The sequence below is a fragment of the Narcine bancroftii genome, chromosome 5 (assembly GCF_036971445.1).
Source record: "Narcine bancroftii isolate sNarBan1 chromosome 5, sNarBan1.hap1, whole genome shotgun sequence".
Lineage (NCBI taxonomy): Eukaryota > Metazoa > Chordata > Chondrichthyes > Torpediniformes > Narcinidae > Narcine > Narcine bancroftii.
The window spans coordinates 83334176-83357472 of NC_091473.1; the positions used below are offsets into that span (position 1 = coordinate 83334176).

General features: G+C 42.8%; 1 protein-coding gene across 2 annotated transcripts in view; it reads right to left on the reverse strand.

The window, feature by feature from the left end:
- dusp12 (dual specificity phosphatase 12) overlaps window positions 1-23297 on the reverse strand; it is a 29080-nt gene continuing 5783 nt past the window's right edge. For both annotated transcript variants that reach the window (XM_069938115.1, XM_069938116.1), the window contains 5 exons: window positions 19583-19696; window positions 19371-19489; window positions 19090-19180; window positions 13044-13221; window positions 1-11799 (listed from right to left, as the gene is read on the reverse strand). In XM_069938115.1, the coding sequence (XP_069794216.1) occupies window positions 11638-11799; window positions 13044-13221; window positions 19090-19180; window positions 19371-19489; window positions 19583-19696 (664 nt within the window). In that variant the 3' untranslated portion in view covers window positions 1-11637. The remainder of the gene's footprint in view (window positions 11800-13043; window positions 13222-19089; window positions 19181-19370; window positions 19490-19582; window positions 19697-23297) is intronic.

Here is a 23297-nt window from a genome sequence, read left to right on the forward strand (position 1 = left end):
TTACAATCAAAGGTAACTTTATTAAACACATGTGAGACAAACAAGGGAGGATGTCAAACAATACTTAATTACTCTGCTTCTAAACAACTATATAGACACTCACATTTGACCCAGGTTGGACTCTGATACTAGTGGCCACCTCTCTTCTACATGCTCCCACATGTGTACATACTTCACAGACAGGGACTTTCAAACACATTCCTAATTCCCTGTACCAATGGGGATGCAGCTCTTTGCAAACACTGGTCCATCGCAGTTCAACGGCTCAGCTTAAGTGTAGTGCACACCTTACCAGCAGTAGCGACATGGCATGGAGCAATGATTGGGGCTTGGACCATGAGGCAGAGAGAAAGAAATGTGCTGTGCATCAATGTTTTATACTGTTCTGAGCTGGGTGTCCGGCCAATGATGAACTGAGTAACAGTAAGGTGAGCACTAATGGGAGGCCGGAATTCAACCTTGATTGGCCAAGTGATGTGACTTCAGAATAAGGATCAGACAGGGAGGACATATGACCCTCTGCAATCCACAATGTTCCAGTCAGAGAGGCCACATGTTCCTCCACAACACTAAGTGACTCTGGCTAGAGATTTATCACTTTTTTTATTTTTTCTTTAGCAGCTCCTCAAAATCAAGGATGGATTACATCTCCAATTCTCTGGGTTCTGAGGTGGCCAGTGAGGCTAATGTAGGACAGCAGACTCTTCCACAGATAAGCAGGAGGTGTCTAATGTGGGGTGAAAGTGATGAAAGAAGTGCATTTTACTTCTAAACTTACACAGGGCTCCTGGTGTATGTATTTAAGGTTCTCAGTGCCATTCCAAATGTTCCTCCTTCACTTGGAGCAATCATAAACCAGAGATTCAGAGAAGTGGTATTTTTGCACTTTGAAGGATTTGAGGAAATCATTTATTCTCTTCCTTTGTCTATATTGTAATCCCATAATAGAGCTCAGAATTATTTGTGATCAGGTGTAAAGTGTGTTAATGAAGTAGTCTGTCCAACTGAGTATATGTAGGTACTTAATGATGGGGATGTTGCCCTGAGAGGTCATTGACATTGATTCACTTATCCTTCTTGTGAATTTCCACAATCCTGTGGAAACAGCATTGGTAGCATCTCACAGCACCCGAGATGCCTGCTGTAGGTAATCCTGTTGTCTGCTGGATCAAAATCAGTGTGCTTTCTAACATCTTGATTTTCAAATAACCTTTTTCTCCATTGACCAAACACTGAAGGCAGTGGTGAATTTTATCATTAATGTCTCCCTTTCTGGCCTGCATTCCATCATGGTGGTGTTTTCTGTAGGGAACTGAATATTGTGGATAGAGTTCCACTTTTCTCCTATAGTCATGATTGGTGAAGTCACCAATGTTCGTGAGACCAAAAAAGGCCTTGCATAGATGCTGGTGCTGCTCAGCTACTTCTTTCTTGATGTTCTCACATATTCTGCAATAGGCTGCTTGAACATAGGTCATGTATACCAAGAAAAGCAGGGCATTCAGGTATCTACAACATGGCTTTGTGCAGAGGAAATCACAAATTGGTCAGAGTTTTTTGAGAAGGTAAAGACAAAGATTGATTAAAGCAGAGTAGATGTCTATCACCACTTGTGATGATAGGCTGATCCAGAAGATTAAAACCCATAGAATCCAAGGCAAGAAGGTGTTGAATCCAAAATTGGCTTGGAGTCAGACCAAGTGGCAAAAGGTTGATTTTCCAACTGGGAAAACTCTGCTAGATGCTAGAACCCTTGATCTTTGTGATATACAATGTGGAAGCTTGATGAGCAAGTTTGCAGATGTCATGAAGTTTGGTGGTGTTGCAAACAGCAAGGAGGGTTAACCACACATTCTTCACTTTTCTTTGGCTTTGGCCCCCTTACGACTCTGCTCAAAGTTTATGTCCCCCCCCCCACCCCCTTCCCCATGAAAGAGTTAAGTTTAGTTGGTTTCTTCCACACCAGTCCAGTTGCTCAGTCCATGGTTGGGGCAGGGTGCCAAGTGTAATTAGTGGGTCCAGGTGGCTGGTTATGTTGTCAGTGGTTGTGTGGGGGGGGGGGGGGGGGGGTTCAGATTGGTCAGAAGAGAAGTCCCCTGCATGCACTAGGTTCTGGATGGAAACCTTGTCTTGCCACCCATCCTGGTATTCCATGTAAGTGTACTGAGGATTTGTATGGAGGAAGTGGACCTTCTTGACCAGAGATCAGCCTTATGGCTCCTGTTATGCCTCCAGAGCAGAAGAGGCCCAGGAATCATCAGCCAGGACAGTAATGTGGTTCCCAACGACTTCCTGAGGAAGGAAAACAGCCTTTCATGTGAGGTAGCATTAGTAATAGTAGAGTGGAGGGACCTGGTAGTGTGGAGCGCCTCAGGGAGGACATCTTGCCACTGGGAAATGGGCAGATCTTTTGACCTGAGGGCTAGAAGGATTGCCTTCCAAACAGTGGTGTTCTCACTTTCTACTTGGCTGTTCCCTTGGGGGTTATAACCCATGGTCCTGCTCATGGATATGCCCTTGGCCAGCAGGTACTGGTACAACTCTTCACTCATAAATGAGGATCCCCTTTCGTTATGGATATAACAATGGTATCTGAACAGGTTGCATGGTGACTTTAGGACCGTGGCCATGGTCATTTCTGGGCAGGGGATGGCGAATAGGACGCGTGAGTATTCATCAATAATATTGAGAATGTATATGTTCCGGTTGGTGGAAGGGTGGGGCCCTTGAAGTCCATACTGAGGCATTCAAAAGGGCGGGTGGCTTTATTCAGGTGAGTTTTCTCTGGCCGGAAGAATTGGGGTTTGCATTCGGTGCAGACTGGGCAGCTCTGGGTCGGTTCCCTGATATCCTCAGCCGAGAGAGGGGGGTTGTGAGCACTAATGAAGTAGTAGAGCCTAGTGACCCCGGGGTGGCAGAGGGTGCAGTGCAGGGCTTGGAGGCAGTCCAACTGTATTGGCGCATGTCCCTTTGGGCAGGGAATTGAGGTGTTCCACATCAGGATCTCGTCATTCTTAATTTTTCGGCGCTGTTAGTGATTGAACATTAAAGTGACTGCACATTGATAAGTCAGCAGGGTGAAAGGTTTGCCGGCTAGGTAGTGCCTCCAGTGGCGCACAGCTTCCACTATGGCCTGGGCTTCCTTCTCGATAGCTGAGTGCCGGACTTTGGGTGTGGGAAAAAAACGGCAGGCCTGCCGCCTGGTTGAATGTGGCAGCCAGGACAAAGTCAGATGCATCACACCTGGAATAGGATGGATTCATCCACAGCGTGCATCGTCGCCCTGGCTATTGCTCCTTTATGCGTGTGAAAGCCACTTGGGCTTCTGTTGATGGAGGGGAAACATGATTGTTTTCAATGGAAGTGGACTTTGTCTGCATAATTCAGGACCCACTGGATGTAGTAGGAAAAGAAGCCCAAGCACCTTTTCAGGGCCTTGAGGCTGTGAAGCAGTGGAAGTTCCAGCAAGGGGGTGGGGGGAGACATACAGTCAGGATCAAGCCCAATGACTCCATTCTCCACCACACAACTAAGGATAGCTAGGTGTGAAGTGCTTTTGGCCAGCTGGAGAAATTTTTGTAGATTAGTATCATGATCCTGCTGGCCATGGCCACAGATGGTCATGTTGTTCAGATAAGGAAACATGGCCTTTAGCCCATAGTTGTCCACTATCTAGTCCATCTCCCACTGGAAGATGGAGACCCCATTGGTGTTGGGGATCCAGAATAAGTGGTAGCAGCACCTCGAAAGCAGTGTATGGGCTGTCAGGTCAGATCGGGAGTTGGTGGTAAGCCGTTTTGAAGTCAATGGTTGAGAAGACCCAGTACTGGGCAATCTCATTTACCATGTTGGCGATGCGGGGAGGGGGTAGGCATCCAGTTGGGTAAATCTGTTTATGGTCTGACTGTAGTCTATGACCATGTGGTGTTTCTCTCCACCCTTAACCACTACCAAGGTCTAGTGCTGGGCTCTAAAAGAAAGTGGCAATTTGCTATTTAGGTAAGATGAACATGTTATCAGAGCTTAGTGAATGTAATGAGTGAACCTCAAATGTTTAACTTCTGTACCACTTGAAGCCCTAACTAATCTCAACTGAAATACTCTATGAAAAGTCCCAGTAAACATCTTTCCTGATCTCACTTGGTGTTGATCTTTCATGAATGATAAATGATAAAAAGCAAGACATCTCATTTTAATACAATCCTATTACAATGAGACTAACACTTTTTAAAACCAAAATTCTGAAGTAATTAGAGATTTTCTAAATCCATGATTGAACCTAATATATTACAGGTAGTCCCCGACTTCTACGTGATTTACAGCCATCCGTACATACGACCAAAAAAAACCGAAAACATAAAATTACAGCAACTGGACCCAACTGTGGGAGGCCCAAAGTTAAGATACATCTGTCTTACGCCCATTTCGAAATCTGACCGGTCTGTCAGAACAGAACACGGACGTATATCAGGGACTACCTGCATTTGAAGTGCAGACTCACCAAATCTCCAAATATATATTACTTTTCTCTTCTTGCCCCTGGAAGCAAGATAAAATTTACAACAAAATCTTTTTAAGCCTGCTAGTAATAATAGAAAAATGGTACAGAACCTGTCTATGCATTCATATTAAAAATTCTAGAGATATTTAGAATCAGAATTATTATCAGTTTAAAGTAAGTATTTTCTAAAACACATCTACTACAAGTCTTGTTTACAACCTGATTATCAACTTCAAAAAGTGAATTATTTGCTCGTGATAATTCTTCAATCTGATTGGTTGTAAAGTTACTCACTGAAGGTTACTATTGGTGACACCGCTTTTTGACTCAGGTAATCACATTAGATTAGGCAAAATCAATCTCTGCTAAATCTTTGTGAGAAACATTCCTTGGGGTGATTAGTCAGTGCCATTCAACCAAGCATGTATGGGGGGCGTGGCAAGATGGCGTAAGGAACAGACGTGCCTTCCAGTCCTCTCCTGACTCTAACTTATTGTTTTGTCTTTAAGTGCCCATTAAAACTTTTTTTAAAGTTTATAAATAGTATGAGATGTTGAATTAATACCTAATGGTACATTTGTTTAAAAAAAAAAGTAAAAGGAAACATCAACAGATTGTTAAAAAATTATATTTTCCGAAATTATCTGAGCCTGCTTGTTTACAAAAAGCCACGACTCAGCGTGAAATGGATCCAGGAAAACAAGCGAAGAATTTAGCCTTGGAGCTCCGTTCTGATTCCGTAAGTCTTTCTGAAGGTATGGGTTGGGCACGTTTTTTATTCTTCGTTTAATTCTAAGGCAAAAGGTGTGGCAATTTTGGTACATAAGAATCTACCATTTTAGTTACAGAGTGAAGAGAAAAATGGTGGAAGATTATTAAAATTAAATTGTACAATCTTTAATGAGGCATGGACTTTGCTTGATGTTTATGCTCCTAATGTTGAGGATACAGCTTTTGTTGTGGATATGTCTTTATTACTTGGACAATCGAACTCTAATGTGATGTTGGGGGAGATTTGAATGTGGTGTTGGAGCCTTTATTGGATAAGTACTCAAGAGTAATTAAGAAGTCTAAGATGGCAATCCAAGTGATTAATATGATGGCAGATTTGAATTTAATTGATATTTGGCGAAGAGTTAATCCAACAGAGAAAGATTTTTCTTTTTATTCCTCGCGACATAATTCTTTTTCTAGAATTGATTATTTTTTAATATCAGCACATTTGCAGGATAGGGTTACATCTGTGGAGTATAAGGCTAGATTGGTTTCGGATCATTCATTATTATTATTAGATTATTTGAGTTCACAAGATGTTCAGAAAGCTTCAAAATGGAGATTTAATACTATGCTATTACGACGCGAATTTAATTCTGTGAAAGAACGGTTGTGGAAAAAAAGACATAGGGTAACATTCAGGTATTCTGCGGTACTGAAGATTTTTTAGGATGGAAATTAGCCAAAATTCTTTGACAATCCTAAAGAGGTTATGGACTTTGCTTAGTCTCTACCAATCATGCAGTTTCAGGAACGATGTAGTCCTTCAAGGTCTCCAAAGAGTAGAGATGTAAGGTGGTATCCAGATTTTTAAAAGAAATGGAAGCAATGGTGATCGAAGTGGTAACGTTGATTTAAAAAAATAAATCTTTTATCTTTTTTTTGAAAAGAGTTTAAATAGTTTAAATAATGATGATAGTTTAATGAAATGGGAGTTGGGAGAGGGAACTGGGTGGGCACTAGTTTCCAGAAGTCATCAGCTACCTGTGAGTTATCTCACACCCAATATTTTGGGGGAGTTACCGCTTTGGGTGGTTTAAACAGGAGGAGGTAGTTGTGACCTCCGACCTGTTTTTTTTTCTTTTTAATTTTTGGGTTAAAAAGTGAAGGTTTTTTTTTTAATTATTTTTTTAAAATAAATAATTTTTTTTTAAACTCTTTTTGTTTTGATTGTAATTGAGAGGGAATTAGGAGGTTTTTTTTCTCTCCTTTTTTTTCTTTTTTTTGGGGTTTTTTTTTCTCTTTTTTCTTTCTTTTTTAAGAGGATGATGTCACAGAAGATAAGTCAAAAATTGAGGATGTTGAATTAGATGAAGAGGAAGATGAGGGGAAAGGTGATAAGAAGAAAATTAAGTACAAATACATTGAGGGAGAAGAGTTTAATAAAATTAAGTTAATTTTGATAGAGAATTTTGAAGATGTTATAAATGAAGAATATGGAGAATTTTATGAGTTTGAACTTTTTTCCTTTTTTTTTTCTTTTTTACATATATATAAGAGGAGGGGAAGGGAATAAAAAGTTTATCTGATTGTTTTTCTAAGGGATGTTTTTGTTCTCTCGATGAATTATAAAGGAAACTTGGTATTAATGGAAATTCTGTATTTATGTATTATTAATTATGATTTTTTGTATAACAGATATGTGGTTGATATATGATTTTAATATTTGAATTTAGTTTTAAAGTGGATTTCATTTGTTAAATACATGAATTATGTTTGATTTAAATATATGTTTAAGGGTATTATTTTAGTATTGATATTTTTTTTGTTGTTAGTAATTTTTTTGTTGTTAAGTTTTATCCTTTATTTCGTAAGTGGGGTTTTTTCTATTTTATTTACAACATTGTTAATTAATTCTTCACTCTTTATTTTGGGGGGGAGGGTTGGATTAATTTTAAATTAGATGATTAATGTTGTGTTATAATTATTGGGGGGGTTAATTTGTGTAGTTTAATGATGTAGTATTCTAATTTTTTTATCTTATTTTTTATTATTTCTTTAAATGTAATTTTTATTTTATTCATGTCATAAAATTTTAAATAAAGTTTAAAAAAAACCAAGCATGTACAAGGAAAGACATTTATAAAAGTAATAACTCTAGATTTTAGTCACAGAGTGAAAATTCTGTCAAAGTTAAATAAACTTGCCATAAGTGTTCTATTTCTGAGAGAACCCTTCTTTGTAGTCAGAATTGTTAGGGTCTGTTGATCGCCACACAGACACTGCATGGTTTCAATTTAGGCTTTCCACAATTCCTATCCTAGGAAGTTCCCAGAAGGCAAAGGACCCCACAAGATCTAACATCTATGAGCAAGCCAGAACAAACATTGCCCATGAAATTGTTGAAAGTAATTTTCCACCCCCCCCACAGCCAGCTAAGAACTGCCTTCAAGCTTTGCTGGTTGTCAATATTATGAAAGAATTAATTGTTCCTAATTGAATTATTCAAAATTTATGAATAAAAAATGAAAAAAAATATTTCAAAACAATTAACTAAGTTAGATTAATTGGAAAAACTGCAACTTAACTATTCTGCATTCAAATTGGCAGACTTGTAGCCACTCTCTATCCTAGTCTATCATGTCACAGCATCAAGGGCAAGGAGTTCACACACCATATTTGAACTCTAAGGCAATGAATGTAAGAACACGATTCATATAAAAGAGAGCTGGTTTACCATTTATGAGCAAATCCTGGCTTATCTTGAGCTAAATGTTGCTGTGATAAATGTTTTCAATCTGTTACCACGCTTGTTCCAAGCACATCATGTTGGTGTGATAACTCAACTGCAGGTCTCATAGCACTACTACGGATGTCAACCAGCTGTAGCCTAATGCTGCAGCTAGCAAAACTGACATCTCAGCTCCACCAACTCAGGTTCAATCATGACCCATGGTGCTTTCTGATTAAAGCAAAGAATCATAACCAATGTTTCAGGCCTGAGCCCTTTATCAAGGCATGAGCAAATGTAGGCAGGTGCTTGAATAAAATGGTGAGGGAGAGGGGCAGGGGGAGGAGTGCAGGGCCTCAAGCAAGAAGTAGAAGGTGGATAAGGAAGTGAGAGAACAGCAAATGGGGAAGGGGGGTGGCTCTGTGAATGGAGATCTGGAAGAAAAGAGACAGGATAGGGAAGAGAGGGGGAAACTGGAGAAGTCAATGTTAATGCCATCAGGTTGTAGAGTGCCTAGACGGAATATGAGGTGTTGCTCTTCCAACTACGGGTGGCCTTGGTTTGATAGTGCGTGAAGCCACAGACAGACATGTCAATGATGTGAACAGAGTGAGGGTGCTCACCAAAGCGATCTCCCAGTCTGCGTCCAGTCTCTCCAATGTAGAGAAGGCCACAATGGGAGCACAGGTTGCAGTAGATGATTCCTGCAGATTCACTTGGAAGGACTGTTTGGGGTCCCCTAATCACCCCTTGGCACCTTCCCCTATGATTGCAGAAATTAAATTTAGACATATAGCATGGTAACAAGCCATTTCAGCCCATGAGTCTGTGCCACCCAATTTACATCTAATTAACCTACAACCCCGGTATATTTTAAACAATGGGAGGAAACTGGAGACCCCAGGGAAAACCCACGCAGACACGGGGAGAACATATAAACTCCTTACAGACATCACGGGATTCGAACCCTGGTCCCGATAGCTGGCGCTGTAAAGGTGTTGCGCTAACTGCTACGCTAACTGTGCCACGAGTGCCACACTTACACTTTCACGTCCTCCCTCATCATCATTTGGGACCCCAAACAGTCCTTCCGAATGAAACAACTGTCTCCTTTCCCTCTCTTTTCACAGACCCATCCCAAGACTCAATTCACCAGAATGTTCGTTATCATCTACAGTTCAGCATTTAACACTATCATCTCCTCAAAACTGATCAGCAAACTCCAAGACCAGGGACTCTACACCCCACTGTGTAAATGGATCCTGGATTTTTCTCATTTCCAGACCACAATCAGTAAGGATTGGTAAGTGCATCGCCTCAACAATCTCCATCAGTACCACAGGGCTGCGTACTTAGCCCCCTGCTCAAGTCACTATACACCTATGACTTTGGATCTCGGTACAACAACACCATTCTACAAATTTGCTGATGATGCAACAGTAGTGGGTTGTATAAAAAAGGGACCATGAGGAGGGAGAAGCATATAGGAGGGAGAATGAAAACTCAGCTGAATGGTGCACCAACAACCTTGCATTCAATATCACCAAAGCCAAGGAGCTGATTGTTGATTTCAGGAAGGGAAAGCCAGAGGTGTATGATCATTGGGGGAAATAAGAAGCGTAGAAGGTGAGCAAATTTAAGTTCTTGGGAGTCACTATAATGGAGGATCTTTCCTGGACCCAACACGCAATTGGTATCATAAAGAAAGAACATCCTCAGGAGTTTGCGGAGGTTTGACAGGACATCAGAAAACCTGGCAAATTTCTACTATATGTGGTGGAAAGTGTGCTGACTGGCTGCATCATGGTCTGAGCTCAAAGATGGAAAAACCCCCATTAAAAAAAAAACCCCCATTAAAAAAAACCCAAAAAACTACAAGTGTAGTAACCCTCTCAATTACATGGGAGTGACAAATACCACAAAATGGCCGACTTCAGAAGAATCGGTAGTTGAACCACCTCCCACAAACAGAACAAACAAGAAAAAGAACAATCAATTCAAGTATGGCAAGCCGCTTTCAAATCACGGTTGACTTGGTCATCATCAATACCAATATCAATCAACTACTGAGGCTCCATCTCTCACTTCCCATTCTTCCCTTTCGGAACCGAAACAAGTTGCTGAGAAAACTGGTCTTGTCCCTGCTTATTCACAGGCAAAGAATTAGCTAAGAGCCTCAGCATCATTATCAAAAAATTGAGCCTGATAATCCCCATAAAAAAACTTTCAACTCTGCAGGGTAATGAAAAGCAAATTTATAACCCCTTTTCCACAAATCAGCTTCAGCCAAATTCTTTGCGACGCTTAATGACAGAAAGAAAAAAAACACTAATTATTAACAATCAAAGGACCCTGATTACCTCTAACATTCTCTACTGCAAGTCTTAAAATCAATTTTCGATCCTGCTAATGTAAACATCGAATCAGAATGGATTGTGGCACTTGACCCAGAAGTGGTTTCCTCCTTATTGCTCGATGAGCTCTGACCAGTTCCAAGCCACTTGGAAAATAAGCTGTTCCCAAAACCTCAGGAATCCATTTTTGAAAAAATTGAACTGGATCAGTCTTCAAAATCTTCTCTCCGACTCTGATTTTCCAAAATGTCAATCTTCTTCAACAAATCACTCTTCTCAATCTCCCAACCAGTAAACGAATCCTCTATCTTTTCCTTATACATTATCTTTACAATCAAGAAATGCATCTTCAATCTTCTTAAATTTATTTTGAACCTTATCCACTGGTCTCAGGCACGTTGTCACATCCATTTAATAGAAGACATTTCACCCTTCATCTCAGACTTCTCACATTTCATCTCATTAATTGCTCGACTACTGAAAATCCTTGGCTCATCTGCATTGCCAAGTTCTCCATTGGCTTAGATAAACCAGATAAGGCCACATTAGAATGTGAAGGGTCTGATTTAAACTTAACAGGTCTGTCTCAACACTTCTTCCTCCTCCACAAGTTGTTCCTCTTCTATTCCAGCGATGTCCTCTTCCTCCATCGAAATGGGGGTCAGGACAGCCCAACTATGGGTGTGGATCACCCCCCTCCCCCCATCATCCCAGAGCCACTGAACTGAGGGAGGTCGAATCGCCCCCTCCCCCAACTGGCAGCCTGGGTCGATTCAAACATAGCACATTCTGCTCCGGAGGGGATAGATTCCAATCGCCAGCGCCATCTTGCGCAGCTGTACGCAAGGTCGGCGCTGCCGTGGTACGAACCCTACCTGTTGACAATCGCTGCGGTCGGGGCTATGCCGAAATCGACGCTGGAGGGTTCATTTGTTCTGTAGGCTGAGTTTCTTCAGCGATTCCAGACTGTTTGGTAGCTGTTTTCTTAATCATTTGAGCTTTAATCTTTCTCATAACTGTTTGTAAGGTACTTCAACAGTATAATTAAACAGTTGTAAACATTTTTTTAAAGAACTTTTAAATGGGCTTTGAATAGTTCTGCCAGGGGGAGGTGTTTTCCCACATCTTCTCCCTCCACCATCACGCCACGCCCCCCCCATATAATGTTTTCCAATAGAGAATATTTACAGTATTTCCTTGAAACAATTTAGCCATTCCTATTAAGTGGAGCTATTTCCTTTTATAGGTCAAATAAGACAGTGCAGATTATGATAAGAACAAGGACAAAATTCCTCCACTTCACCAGCTTTGCAGGTACAATTAAGCAGGTGTATTATTCAACTGTTCACATTTCCCACACTGATGATATTTAAATGTTTCATTTCATCAACTCGACTTTTATGAATCTGGAAAGCAGGAGTCACCCAACGTCCACAGGAACACTGATCACCATACCAATTGAAAGATCCCAACTTGGAATTACATTTTGGGCAAAGCAGCTAAAATAAAAAGAAACAAATGTTAAAAACCATGAAAATAATTGGAATATATTTCAACTTCCATTTAACTGGCAGATACAACACCACACAGCTTGGATTCAGTCAGAAGGAAACATTTATTTCTTAATCTTTGGGTAGATCAATCAGACTCATTTAAGTATTCTAACTTTTCTATTTATTTACTTTTAATTTAGACATACAGCGCGGTAACAGGCCTTCTGGCCTAGGAGCCTGTGCTGTCTAATGACACCCAATTGACCTACAATCCCCAATAGTTTCAAACAGTGGGAGGAAATCGGTGTACCCAGAGGAAACCCATGCAGACATGGGAGAACGAACTAACTTCTTACAGACAGCATCGGATTCAAACCCGGGTTTCTGGCGCTGTGCTGAATTTTTCTTATTGCAGTTTGATTTTGTTTCTTTATTTTCACCTCTCTTTTTTTTTAAATCTTTTCTTGAGTAGAGTTTTGTTTTTGCACTCTGTTAAGTTGAAATTCTGCCTGGCCCCATAAGGGTCAAGGATTAGTTGGACTTTTTTTTTAAAAAAAGGTTTTTTTCCTTTTTCTTTCTCTTTTCTTATTATATATTAATCAACATAATGTAAACTCTGTATTATTGTGATTCATGATTTATTAACTGTTGTATGTGTTGATTTTTAATAAAACATTCAAAAAAAATCTCACAGCTGTGATGTCATGAATGCACTCAGACAATAAATCTGAACTTTGAACTTAGAAAGAATGGAATTTCTTTGTAAGACCATTTTTTAATAACCATCAGAGCAGCATTCCTGTATAATATTGTTTTCTTACAAAGTACAGCAAATGAAAATTCTAAGGGGTGCACTCATTTTCATAATTATTTTAAACAATTTATGATTTAGGCTTTTTTCCTATTTTTGTTTTCTATGTGCTCTAATGATCCCTTTTGAACATAAGCTGCTTTCTTCTCCACTGCTGTAGACACTTCACTTAATTTGGCCACAGAATTACTCTGGTTATCTCAGTGCCAGTAAAGACAACATCTGCTGGTGCCAAGTTTGCTCATCCTCAAAAGTACAAACACAGCAACTCAGCTGTGGTGAGTGGATAAATTGGCACAGCTCTGAAATAAGTGGAAGACAAAGCGATAACATTTAGAATGGAGCAACCACAGCATGACTTCATACACCATCTTTAAAGCAGATCGTTTAAGAGAAACTTTTACTTTTCTTCATTATTTTATTTTATTCTTTATTTTACCTGTCCATCCAAAACACCAAGTAGTGAAGACTTCATCCATTGCACTGGTTCAATGAAATATGATGTACATTTAGTCTGATCTCCTCTTAGGCTCTGAGTCAACCTCTTATGAGCGAAAGCTATTGGTCCAGTTCCAGGTACATGAGACAAATTACTTGAGCCTCGAAAAAGACAACGTCTAAAATTATATTTTAAAAGGAGAAATATTTTATTAAAAACATCTATACATTGGATATTGAAAATGGTTACAATAAATTAAACTTCAGTTACACAAATGAAAAGTTTAAAGATGATCAATTCTAGCACATCGCCATTATAATCACAATATTTGTACGGATAAGATCAAATGAAAAGGAATGCAAGAGACTCAAAACAAAGAACGGCTTAACTCAGTTGATCAAAATGGCCATTTTGTACAAACATATCGGGAAAGCACAAGTGAAATCTCAAAGCCGAAGGGAGCAAAGAGGGATAGGAGAGTTTCAGAGAGGGTGTCAGGTAGCAAATTGGAGAGAGCAGGGTGGTACAGTTTCAAGGTATTGTATATGAATGCACGGAGTATAAGGAATTAAATGGATGAGCTTGAGGCGCAAATGGACATTGGAGGTTATGATGTTATTGGAGTAACGGAGACATGGCTGCAGGAGGGCCAGGATTGGGAAATTAATGTTCCAGGATATGTCCTATCAAAAAGACAGAAAGTTAGGTAGAGGAGGTGGAGTGGCTCTGTTGGTGAAGAATGAAATTCAGGCGATGGAAAGGGAAGACATTGAATCAGGTGGAGTAGAATCTGGATAGAGTTGAGAAATTACAAAGGCAAAAGAAGCATATGGGGGTTAGATACAGAGCTCCAAACAGTGGCTCAGATGTGGGAATCAGTATAAATAAAGAATTTAAAATGGCATGTCAGAATGGTAGTGATACAGAAGTTATGGGTAACTTCAACTTGGGAAAATCAAGTAGGTGTGGGAAAGGTAGAGAATGAGTTTATTGAATGTCTCGGAGATACATTCTTGGAGCAGCTTGTGACGGAACCTACCAGGGGAAGTCAATTCTGGACTTAATACTGTGCAACGACGTGGAGTTAATAAGGGACCTTGAGGTAGGGGTGCCATTAGGTAATAGTGAGCATAATATGATTACGTTTAATCTGCAAATGGAAAGGGAGAAGAGAAGGAAGTCAGAAACATTAGTGCTACAGCTAAATAAGGGTGACTATACAGCTATGAGGGAGGAGCTAGCCAAAATAAAATAGGACATTCTAGCTGGGAGGACAACTGGGCAAAAATGGCAGGTATTTCTAGACAGTTTTCACAGGATTCAGAATCTATTCATTCCAAAGAGGAGTTAAAGCTCTATGAAGAGAAAAAGGCAGGCGAGGCTGACAAAGGAGATCAAGGTCTAAAAGAAATAAGCACAAGATGGCAAAGCAGTGTGGGAGGTTAGAGGATTGGGAGGCCTTTAAAAACCAACAGAGAGAAACTAAGAAAGTCATTCAGGAGGGGAAAATGAAGTACGAGGGCAAATTGGCAAGTAATATAAAATGGGATAGCAAAAGATTCTTCAGATATGTTATAAGGAAGAAATTGGTTAGGGCCAAAATTGGGCCCTTGAAAACAGAGAAAGGTGAAATTATCAATGGGGACATGGAGATGGCTGAGGAATTTAACAATTACTTTGCATCTGTTTTCACCGAGGATATAGGTCATGATCAGAATAGGGGTAGGGGTCGAGCAGTATCTAGGGACTTGGTGAAATTACCGAAAGAAACAGAGAATTTGATGGATATTCAGATCCTGAAGTAGGTGGTTGTGAGCAAATTGTTCGAACTGAGGCCTGATACGTCCCCTGGGCCTGATGGGCTGGATCCCAGGGAGCTTAGAGAGTTTGCTCTGGAAATTGTGGAAGCACTAGTTGACATTTTCCAAAGTTCTTTAGATTCCAGGGAAGTGCTTGCAGACTGGAGAGTGGCTGATGTAATACCACTTTTTAAGAAGGGAGGGAGAAAGAATACAAGAAATTATAGATCGGTCAGCCTGACGTCGGTGGGGAAGATATTGGAATCCATCATTAAAGGAGAAATAGCAGAACACTTAGGAAGGAATAAAAGTATCGGTGCTGGTCAGCATGGGTTCCTTAAAGGAAAATCTTGCTTGACTAATCCCCTGGAATTTTTCAAGGGCATAACAAGGAAGGTGGACTCGGGAGAGCCAGTGGATGTGGTGTACTTGGACTTTCAGAAAGCCTTCGATAAAGTCCCACATAAGAGGCTAGTTTGGAAACTCGGGGGTAGAGTGCTGTCATGGTTAATTGGTTGAGAAATAGGAAACGAAGGGTTGGGATAAACAGGTCATTTTCTGGTTGGCAGGATGTGACGAGTGGGGTCCCGCAGGGGTCGGTGTTGGGCCCTCAGTTGTTTATCATTTATGTAAATGATTTGGATGAGGGGATAAATAACTACATATGCAAATTCGCAGATGACACTAAACTGGGTGGTAGTGTAAAGAGTGAGGAGGATGTCAGGAAATTACAGGGGGACTTGGACAGGTTAGGGGAGTGGGCAGAGAAATGGCAGATGAAGTTTAATGTGAGTAAATGCGAGGTTGTCCATTTTGGAAGCAGAAACAAGAGAGCAGAATATTATTTAAATGGAGTTAAGCTAGGGACTGGGGTAATGCAAAGGGATCTAGGCGTACTGGACACCAGTCATTGAAAGCTAGCACACAGGTTCAGCAAGCGGTGAAGAAGGCGAATGATATGTTGGCTTTCATAAAGAGGGGATTGGAGTATAGGAGTAGAGAAGCCCTCCTGCAGTTGTACAGAGCCCTGGTGAGACCTCACCTGGAGTATTGCATCCAGTTCTGGTCCCCATATTTAAGTATGGACATACTCGCTATAGAGGGAGTGCAGCGTAGGTTTACAAGGTTAGTTCCCGGGATGGCAGGAATGTCATACGCGGATAGGATAGAAAGACTTGGATGAGGGGAGACATGATTGAGGTATTTAGGATCATCAAAGGGCTTGATAGGGTGAAATCAGAGCGCATGTTGCCGATGATGGGTGAGACTAGGACTAGAGGGCATTTAACAGAGAAATTAGAAGAATTTTTTTTACCCAGAGTTGTACATTGCCACAGAGAGTAGTGGGGGTGGATTCATTGGATAGATTTAAGAGAGAGTTGGATAAGGCTCTTGTGGGCAGGGGAGTTGAGGGTTATGGGGATAAGGCTGGGATTGGTTATTGAAAGGGAAAGATCAGCCATGATCCGATAAATGGCTCGAAGGGCCAATTGGTCTACTCCAGCACCTATAGTCTATTGTAAGCTAGCAAACCTATACCAACTGAACTTTAATGCAGCAAATACACATTAGAAGTCCAAGTCATAGAAGTCCATAAAAATGTCACTTACAAAAAAAAGCCAACTGCCCAGAACATTCAATTAACAAGCAGACCTGCTCAGCAAAGGACTAATTACATCACTGCTGCAGTTCTGAGCAGTGTACCTTAGTAAGGTAATAATGGATTTGGAGATACTGCAGTGAAGTCTTACCAGAATTAAAATTCTGTCACAAACAATGGATATATTTGCTGAAATTTAGCAGGCTGAAGTATGATTTATTTGAAATGTTCAAACCATTAAGACGTTTGGGTGGCACGATTGGCATAGCAGTTAGCACAAAGCCTTTACAGTGATTGGGATGGATGTTCAAATCCCATGCTGTCTGCAATAAGTTTGTATGTTCTCCTTGCATGGATTTTCCCCAGGGGCTTTGTTTTCCTACTATTGGGGGTGCAGGATAATTGGGTGTAAATTGGGCAGCACAGACTCGTGGGCCGAAATGGCCTGTTACCATGCTGCATGTCTACATTTTTTTTAAATTTAAGAAGGGATAACGTAATGAGGCAGGGATCATGGTTAAGGATTAGTGGTCACATTCTCAAAATTAGATTGCTGCATTTCCGGGGAAAATGTCAGAAAACATTTCTACTTTAAAACTCATTCCACAAAATAAATACAGTAGTCCTCCCTTACCGCATGGGATATATTCCAAGAACCCCAACGGATGCCTGAAATCACGGTAGAACCGAACCCTATACAGGGTATGCGCCGCTTAACATCCACAATACTTTCAACGAAATTGGGCATTATGCGATGTGGATGTTGTGTGAACACCATATCATATACTTAGCAAGAATATATGGGATACTGTAGTGTACCTGTAAACTCTTTATTTGTAAGGTGGGACCAGCGCGGGGAGCGACGCGGGGCAGTGGCGGGAGCGACGCGGGGCAGTGGCGGGAGCGACGCGGGGCAGTGGCGGGAGCGACGCGGGGCAGTGGCGGGAGCGACGCGGGGCAGTGGCGGGAGCGACGCGGGGCAGTGGCGGGAGCGACGCGGGGCAGTGGCGGGAGCGACGCGGGGCAGTGGCGGGAGCGACGCGGGGCAGTGGCGGGAGCGACGCGGGGCAGTGGCGGGAGCGACGCGGGGCAGTGGCGGGAGCGACGCGGGGCAGTGGCGGGAGCGACGCGGGGCAGTGGCGGGAGCGACGCGGGGCAGTGGCGGGAGCGACGCGGGGCAGTGGCGGGAGCGACGCGGGGCAGTGGCGGGAGCGACGCGGGGCAGTGGCGGGAGCGACGCGGGGCAGTGGCGGGAGCGACGCGGGGCAGTGGCGGGAGCGACGCGGGGCAGTGGCGGGAGCGACGCGGGGCAGTGGCGGGAGCGACGCGGGGCAGTGGCGGGAGCGACGCGGGGCAGTGGCGGGAGCGACGCGGGGCAGTGGCGGGAGCGACGCGGGGCAGTGGCGGGAGCGACGCGGGGCAGTGGCGGGAGCGACGCGGGGCAGTGGCGGGAGCGACGCGGGGCAGTGGCGGGAGCGACGCGGGGCAGTGGCGGGAGCGACGCGGGGCAGTGGGGAAAGCGTGGGGACCGACGCGGGGCAGTGGCGAGAGCGACACGGGGCAGTGGCGAGAGCGACACGGGGCAGTGGCGAGAGCGACACGGGGCAGTGGCGAGAGCGACACGGGGCAGTGGCGAGAGCGACACGGGGCAGTGGCGAGAGCGACACGGGGCAGTGGGGAAAGCGTGGGGACCGACACGGGGCAGTGGCGAGAGCGACACGGGGCAGTGGCGAGAGCGACACGGGGCAGTGGCGAGAGCGACACGGGGCAGTGGCGAGAGCGTGGGGACCGACACGGGGCAGTGGGGAGAGCGTGGGGACCGACACGGGGCAGTGGGGAGAGCGTGGGGACCGACACGGGGCAGTGGGGAGAGCGTGGGGACCGACACGGGGCAGTGGGGAGAGCGTGGGGACCGACACGGGGCAGTGGCGAGAGCGACACGGGGCAGTGGGGAGAGCGTGGGGACCGACACGGGGCAGTGGCGAGAGCGACACGGGGCAGTGGGGAAAGCGTGGGGACCGACACGGGGCAGTGGGGAGAGCGTGGGGACCGACACGGGGCAGTGGGGAGAGCGTGGGGACCGACACGGGGCAGTGGGGAGAGCGCGGGGACTGACCCGGGGCAGTGGGGAGAGCGACACGGGGCAGTGGGGAGAGCGACACGGGGCAGTGGGGAAAGCGTGGGGACCGACACGGGGCAGTGGGGAGAGCGACACGGGGCAGTGGGGAAAGCGTGGGGACCGACACGGGGCAGTGGGGAAAGCGTGGGGACCGACACGGGGCAGTGGGGAAAGCGTGGGGACCGACACGGGGCAGTGGGGAGAGCGCGGGGACTGACCCGGGGCAGTGGGGAGAGCGCGGGGACCGACACAGGGCAGTGGGATTAGTTGGGACTGATACAGGAAAGTTGGATCAGTTTCAGACTGCAGTTGACTTTGGGTAACAAACTGTGGATAACAACACTGCGAAGAAGCAGAGACCCATGTGCTAACATTAGGCTGATTCACAATTTATAACTGAGATTTCTGCTATCCATTTTAAAAGGGTACAATGGGCATAAATCTGCCATGTGCCCAATGATGGTCAAAGTGTTTATGGCCTAAAATCACAATGCCTTATAACCATCATCCAGGAAAAGTTTCACTCACCTACACTTTCTGCATCTATAGATTGCTTCACTTGTTTTCCCAAGACTCATAGGATCCACTGCAAACAATTCTTTTGGTAAATTCTGTAGTTCTATGGAATTTATAAAAAAAAGTGCTTACAAAGAATTAAAATAATTTTCTTGTACATAGAAATCATGAATAATATTAATCTGCAGTAAAATGTTTCATACATCATAAAATGCAATTTGAATTTATAGTCGAAGTCATTAGTTACTTGATGGTTCCTTGAACTTGCCAGAATTCAGTAAGCAACACATTACCTGGGAACTTTTCAGAGACTTTCTGAAGTCGATATTGTTTATAATCAGCACTTGTTAAATCCACTGTGCAGCCCATAATTTCATACAGCTTTAGCTGCTTCACAAACTCATCGTTTATCCTAAAAACAGAAGAGAAAAACAGTTGATATTTTTTTTTCTTGAAAACAATTAAAATAGTAACACAGAAGTCCAAGCATTTTCGTCAACCTTACCTGACATCCGGTTTAACGGTTTTAAGTTTGCTGTACGCCTCTTCAAAACTTAGGTTATCAGTTTTCATTATGAAAGCAGTTACTATGGCAGCACTTCTGCTAACTCCTGCATGACTGTGAAATGAAATAAATTACAAATCAATTGAAACTCATGACATTGTTCGCCGCTTGAGAAGACAAAATATTCAAAACTTTAATTCTACATCTTCTTGAATGGTAAATCTATTTACTTATTTATCCTGGTAATACTAAATAAAACCATAATTCTCTTTTCCTGGCAGATCGTGACAAGAATATGATCAAGTTTGGGAATAAAATGTAATCCCTTTAATAAGAGAACCGTTAAATAATACAAATGCCCAAAAACGTGCATTAGAGATCGCTAACAAATTTAGGATAAAAATATAACAGTCAGTATGGTCAGGATGCAAGACTGGCTAACAGATGAGCAGAAACAGTTAAAAATATTGCCCGTCAACAAAATCTCCAATGTACTACATCTCAGACTTTGACATTTTGGTTTAATCTCTGCAAATCCCCAATCCAATGGTTCAGAAATTCTAATGGATCAGGATTGGTTTCACCCATTTGTCCCCAATGTGAGCTGGGTATTCAGACGGCGAGTAGCATGTGTGGCAGAAGCAGGCTGATGAGGAGCTGCAACTGAAGTCAGATTAAATAACATAAAGGGTCTGCACATGGGTAAATCTGTGGTCAGAGTTGATAGATACACATTGAAAATTACAAAATGAAACTCACTAGGTTGTATTTCCTACTCTTTATACACACTAGATACACTGTAACATGTATTGATTATGTTTCCACTGGTCCAGATCATAGAACATTACAGCACAGTACAGGTCCTTTGGCCCATGATGTAGTGCCAACCAATATAGACATCAACATAACATAACAATTACAGCACAGAAACAGGCCATTAGGCCCTTCTAGTCTGCACCGAACCAAACACTCCTCTCTAGTCCCACCTACCTGCACAATGGCCATAACCCTCCACCTTCTTCTCATCCATATACCTGTCCAGCTTTTTCTTAAATAATAAAATTGACTCTGCCGCCACTATTTCTCCCGGAAGCTCATTTCACACCGCTACCACTCTCTGAGTAAAGAAGTTCCCCCTCATGTTACCTCTAAACCTCTGCCCCTTAACTCTTAACTCATGTCCTCTTGTTTCAATCTCTCCTACTCTTAACGGAAATAGTCTATCCATATCCACTCTGTCTATCCCTTTCATAATCTTAAATACCTCTATCAAATCCCCTCTCAACCTTCTACGCTCCAAAGAATAAAGACCTAATCTGCCCAATCTCTCCCTGTACTCTAGATGCTTAAACCCAGGTAACATTCTAATAAATCTTTTCTGCACTCTCTCCACTCTGTTTATATCCTTCCTATAATTAGGCGACCAGAACTGCACACAGAACTCCAAATTAGGCCGCACCAACGCCTTATACAATCTCAACATCACTTCCCAACTCCTATATTCCATGCAATGATTGATAAAGGCCAGCATACTAAAAGCCTTCTTCACCACCCTATTCACATGAGTTTCTACCTTCAGGGAACGATGTACCGTTACTCCTAAATCTTTCTGCTCTTCTGTATTCATCAATGGTCTCCCATTTACCACGTATGTTCTGTTCTGATTCTTCTTACCAAAATGAAGCACCTCACACTTATCAGCATTAAATTCCATCTGCCATTTTTCAGCCCACTTTTCTAAGCAGCCCAAATCCCTCTGCAATCCTTGAAAACCTTCTTCATTATCCACTACTCCACCTATCTTAGTATCGTCTGCATATTTACTAATCCAATTCACCACCCCATCATCCAGATCATTAATGTATATAACAAACAACAATGGGCCCAATACAGATCCCTGAGGCACACCACTGGTCATTGTCCTCCAACCTGACAGACACTCTCTGGCCTCTCCCATTCAGCCAATGTTCAATCCATTTGACTATCTCAAAATTTATACCTAAAGACTGCACCTTCCTAACTAACCTTCCATGTGGTACCTTATCGAAGGCCTTACTGAAGTCCATATAGACAACATCTACCGCGCTACCCTCATCCACATTCCTAGTCACCTCTTCAAAAAATTCAATCAGATTGGCCAAACAGGACCTTCCGCCCACAAATCCGTGTTGAGTGCTCCTGATCAGACCCTGTCTATCCAGATATTTATAAGTACTATCTCTAAGAACTTTCTCCATTAATTTACCTACCACAGACGTCAAACTTACAGGCCGATAATTGCCAGGCTTCCTCCTTGAACCCTTTTTAAATAACGGAACCACATGCGCAATACGCCAATCCTCCGGCACTATCCTCATCTATAATGACATTTAGAAAATTACCGTCAGAGCCTCTGCTATTTCCTCCTTTACTTCTCTCAATGTCCTGGGGAAGATCCCGTCTGGTCCACCTTTATATTCCTCAAAAGCCCTAACACTACATCTTTCATAATCACTATATTCTCCATATTTACCCAATTTGCTTTTTTCATCTCACATATCCTAATATCCTTCTCCTTGGTGAATACCGAAGAAAAGAAACTGTTCAATATCTCCCCCATTTCTCTAGGCTCCACACACAGTTTTCCGCTCTGATTCTCTAAGGGACCAATTTTGTCTCTCGCTTTCCTTTTACCATTAACATATTTGTAGAACCCTTTTGGATTAATTTTCACCCTGCTTGCTATAGTCTCCTCGTACCTTCTTTTAGCTTTCCTAATTCCTCTCTTAAGATTCCTCTTACATTCAATGTATTTTTCAAACATCTCCTTAATTCCATGCTTCTTATACCTAATGTACGCCTCCTTTTTTCTTCGAACCAAGTTTCCAATATTCCTTGAAAACCACGGCTCTCTCACACCTTTTGCCCATCCTTTTAACCTAACAGTAACATAAAGCTTTCAAAATCTGATCTTTAAAAGACTTCCATCTCTCTACTACATCCTGCCTATAAAACAAATTGTCCCAATGCACACCCTGTAAGTCCTTTTGCATCTCCTCAAATCTAGCTTTTCCCCAATCAAAAACCTCAACCCTTGGCCCTGACTTATCTCTTTCAATAATGACATTGAAGCTGATGGCATTATGATCACTGGACCCGAAGTGCTCGCCAACACTAACCTCCGTCACTTGACCCATCCCATTTGCCAACAGTAGATCTAACACTGCTCCTTCTCTGGTCGGCACCTCTACATATTGTTGTAAAAAACTATCTTGCACACATTTCACAAACTCTAACCCATCCAGCCCTTTCACAGAATGTTTCCCAATCTATATGTGGAAAATTAAAATCTCCCATAATTACAACCCTGTGCTTATCACAAATATCCACTATCTCCCTACAGATTTGCTCCTCTAGGTCTCGGTCCCCTCCGGGTGGTCTATAATACACCCCTACAAGTGTAACCTCTCCTTTCCCACTCCTCGGTTCCACCCAAATAGCCTCCGTGGACGAGCCCTCTAATCTATCCTTCCTAGGCACCGCTGTAATATTCTCCCTGACAAGCAATGCAACACCACCTCCTCTTGCCCCTCCGACTCTATCACACCTAAAGCAACGAAACCCAGGGATATTCAGCTGCCAATCACATCCCTCCTCCAACCATGACTCACTAATCGCTACATCATACTTCCAAGTATCAATCCACACCTTCAGCTCATCCACCTTTTTTACAATA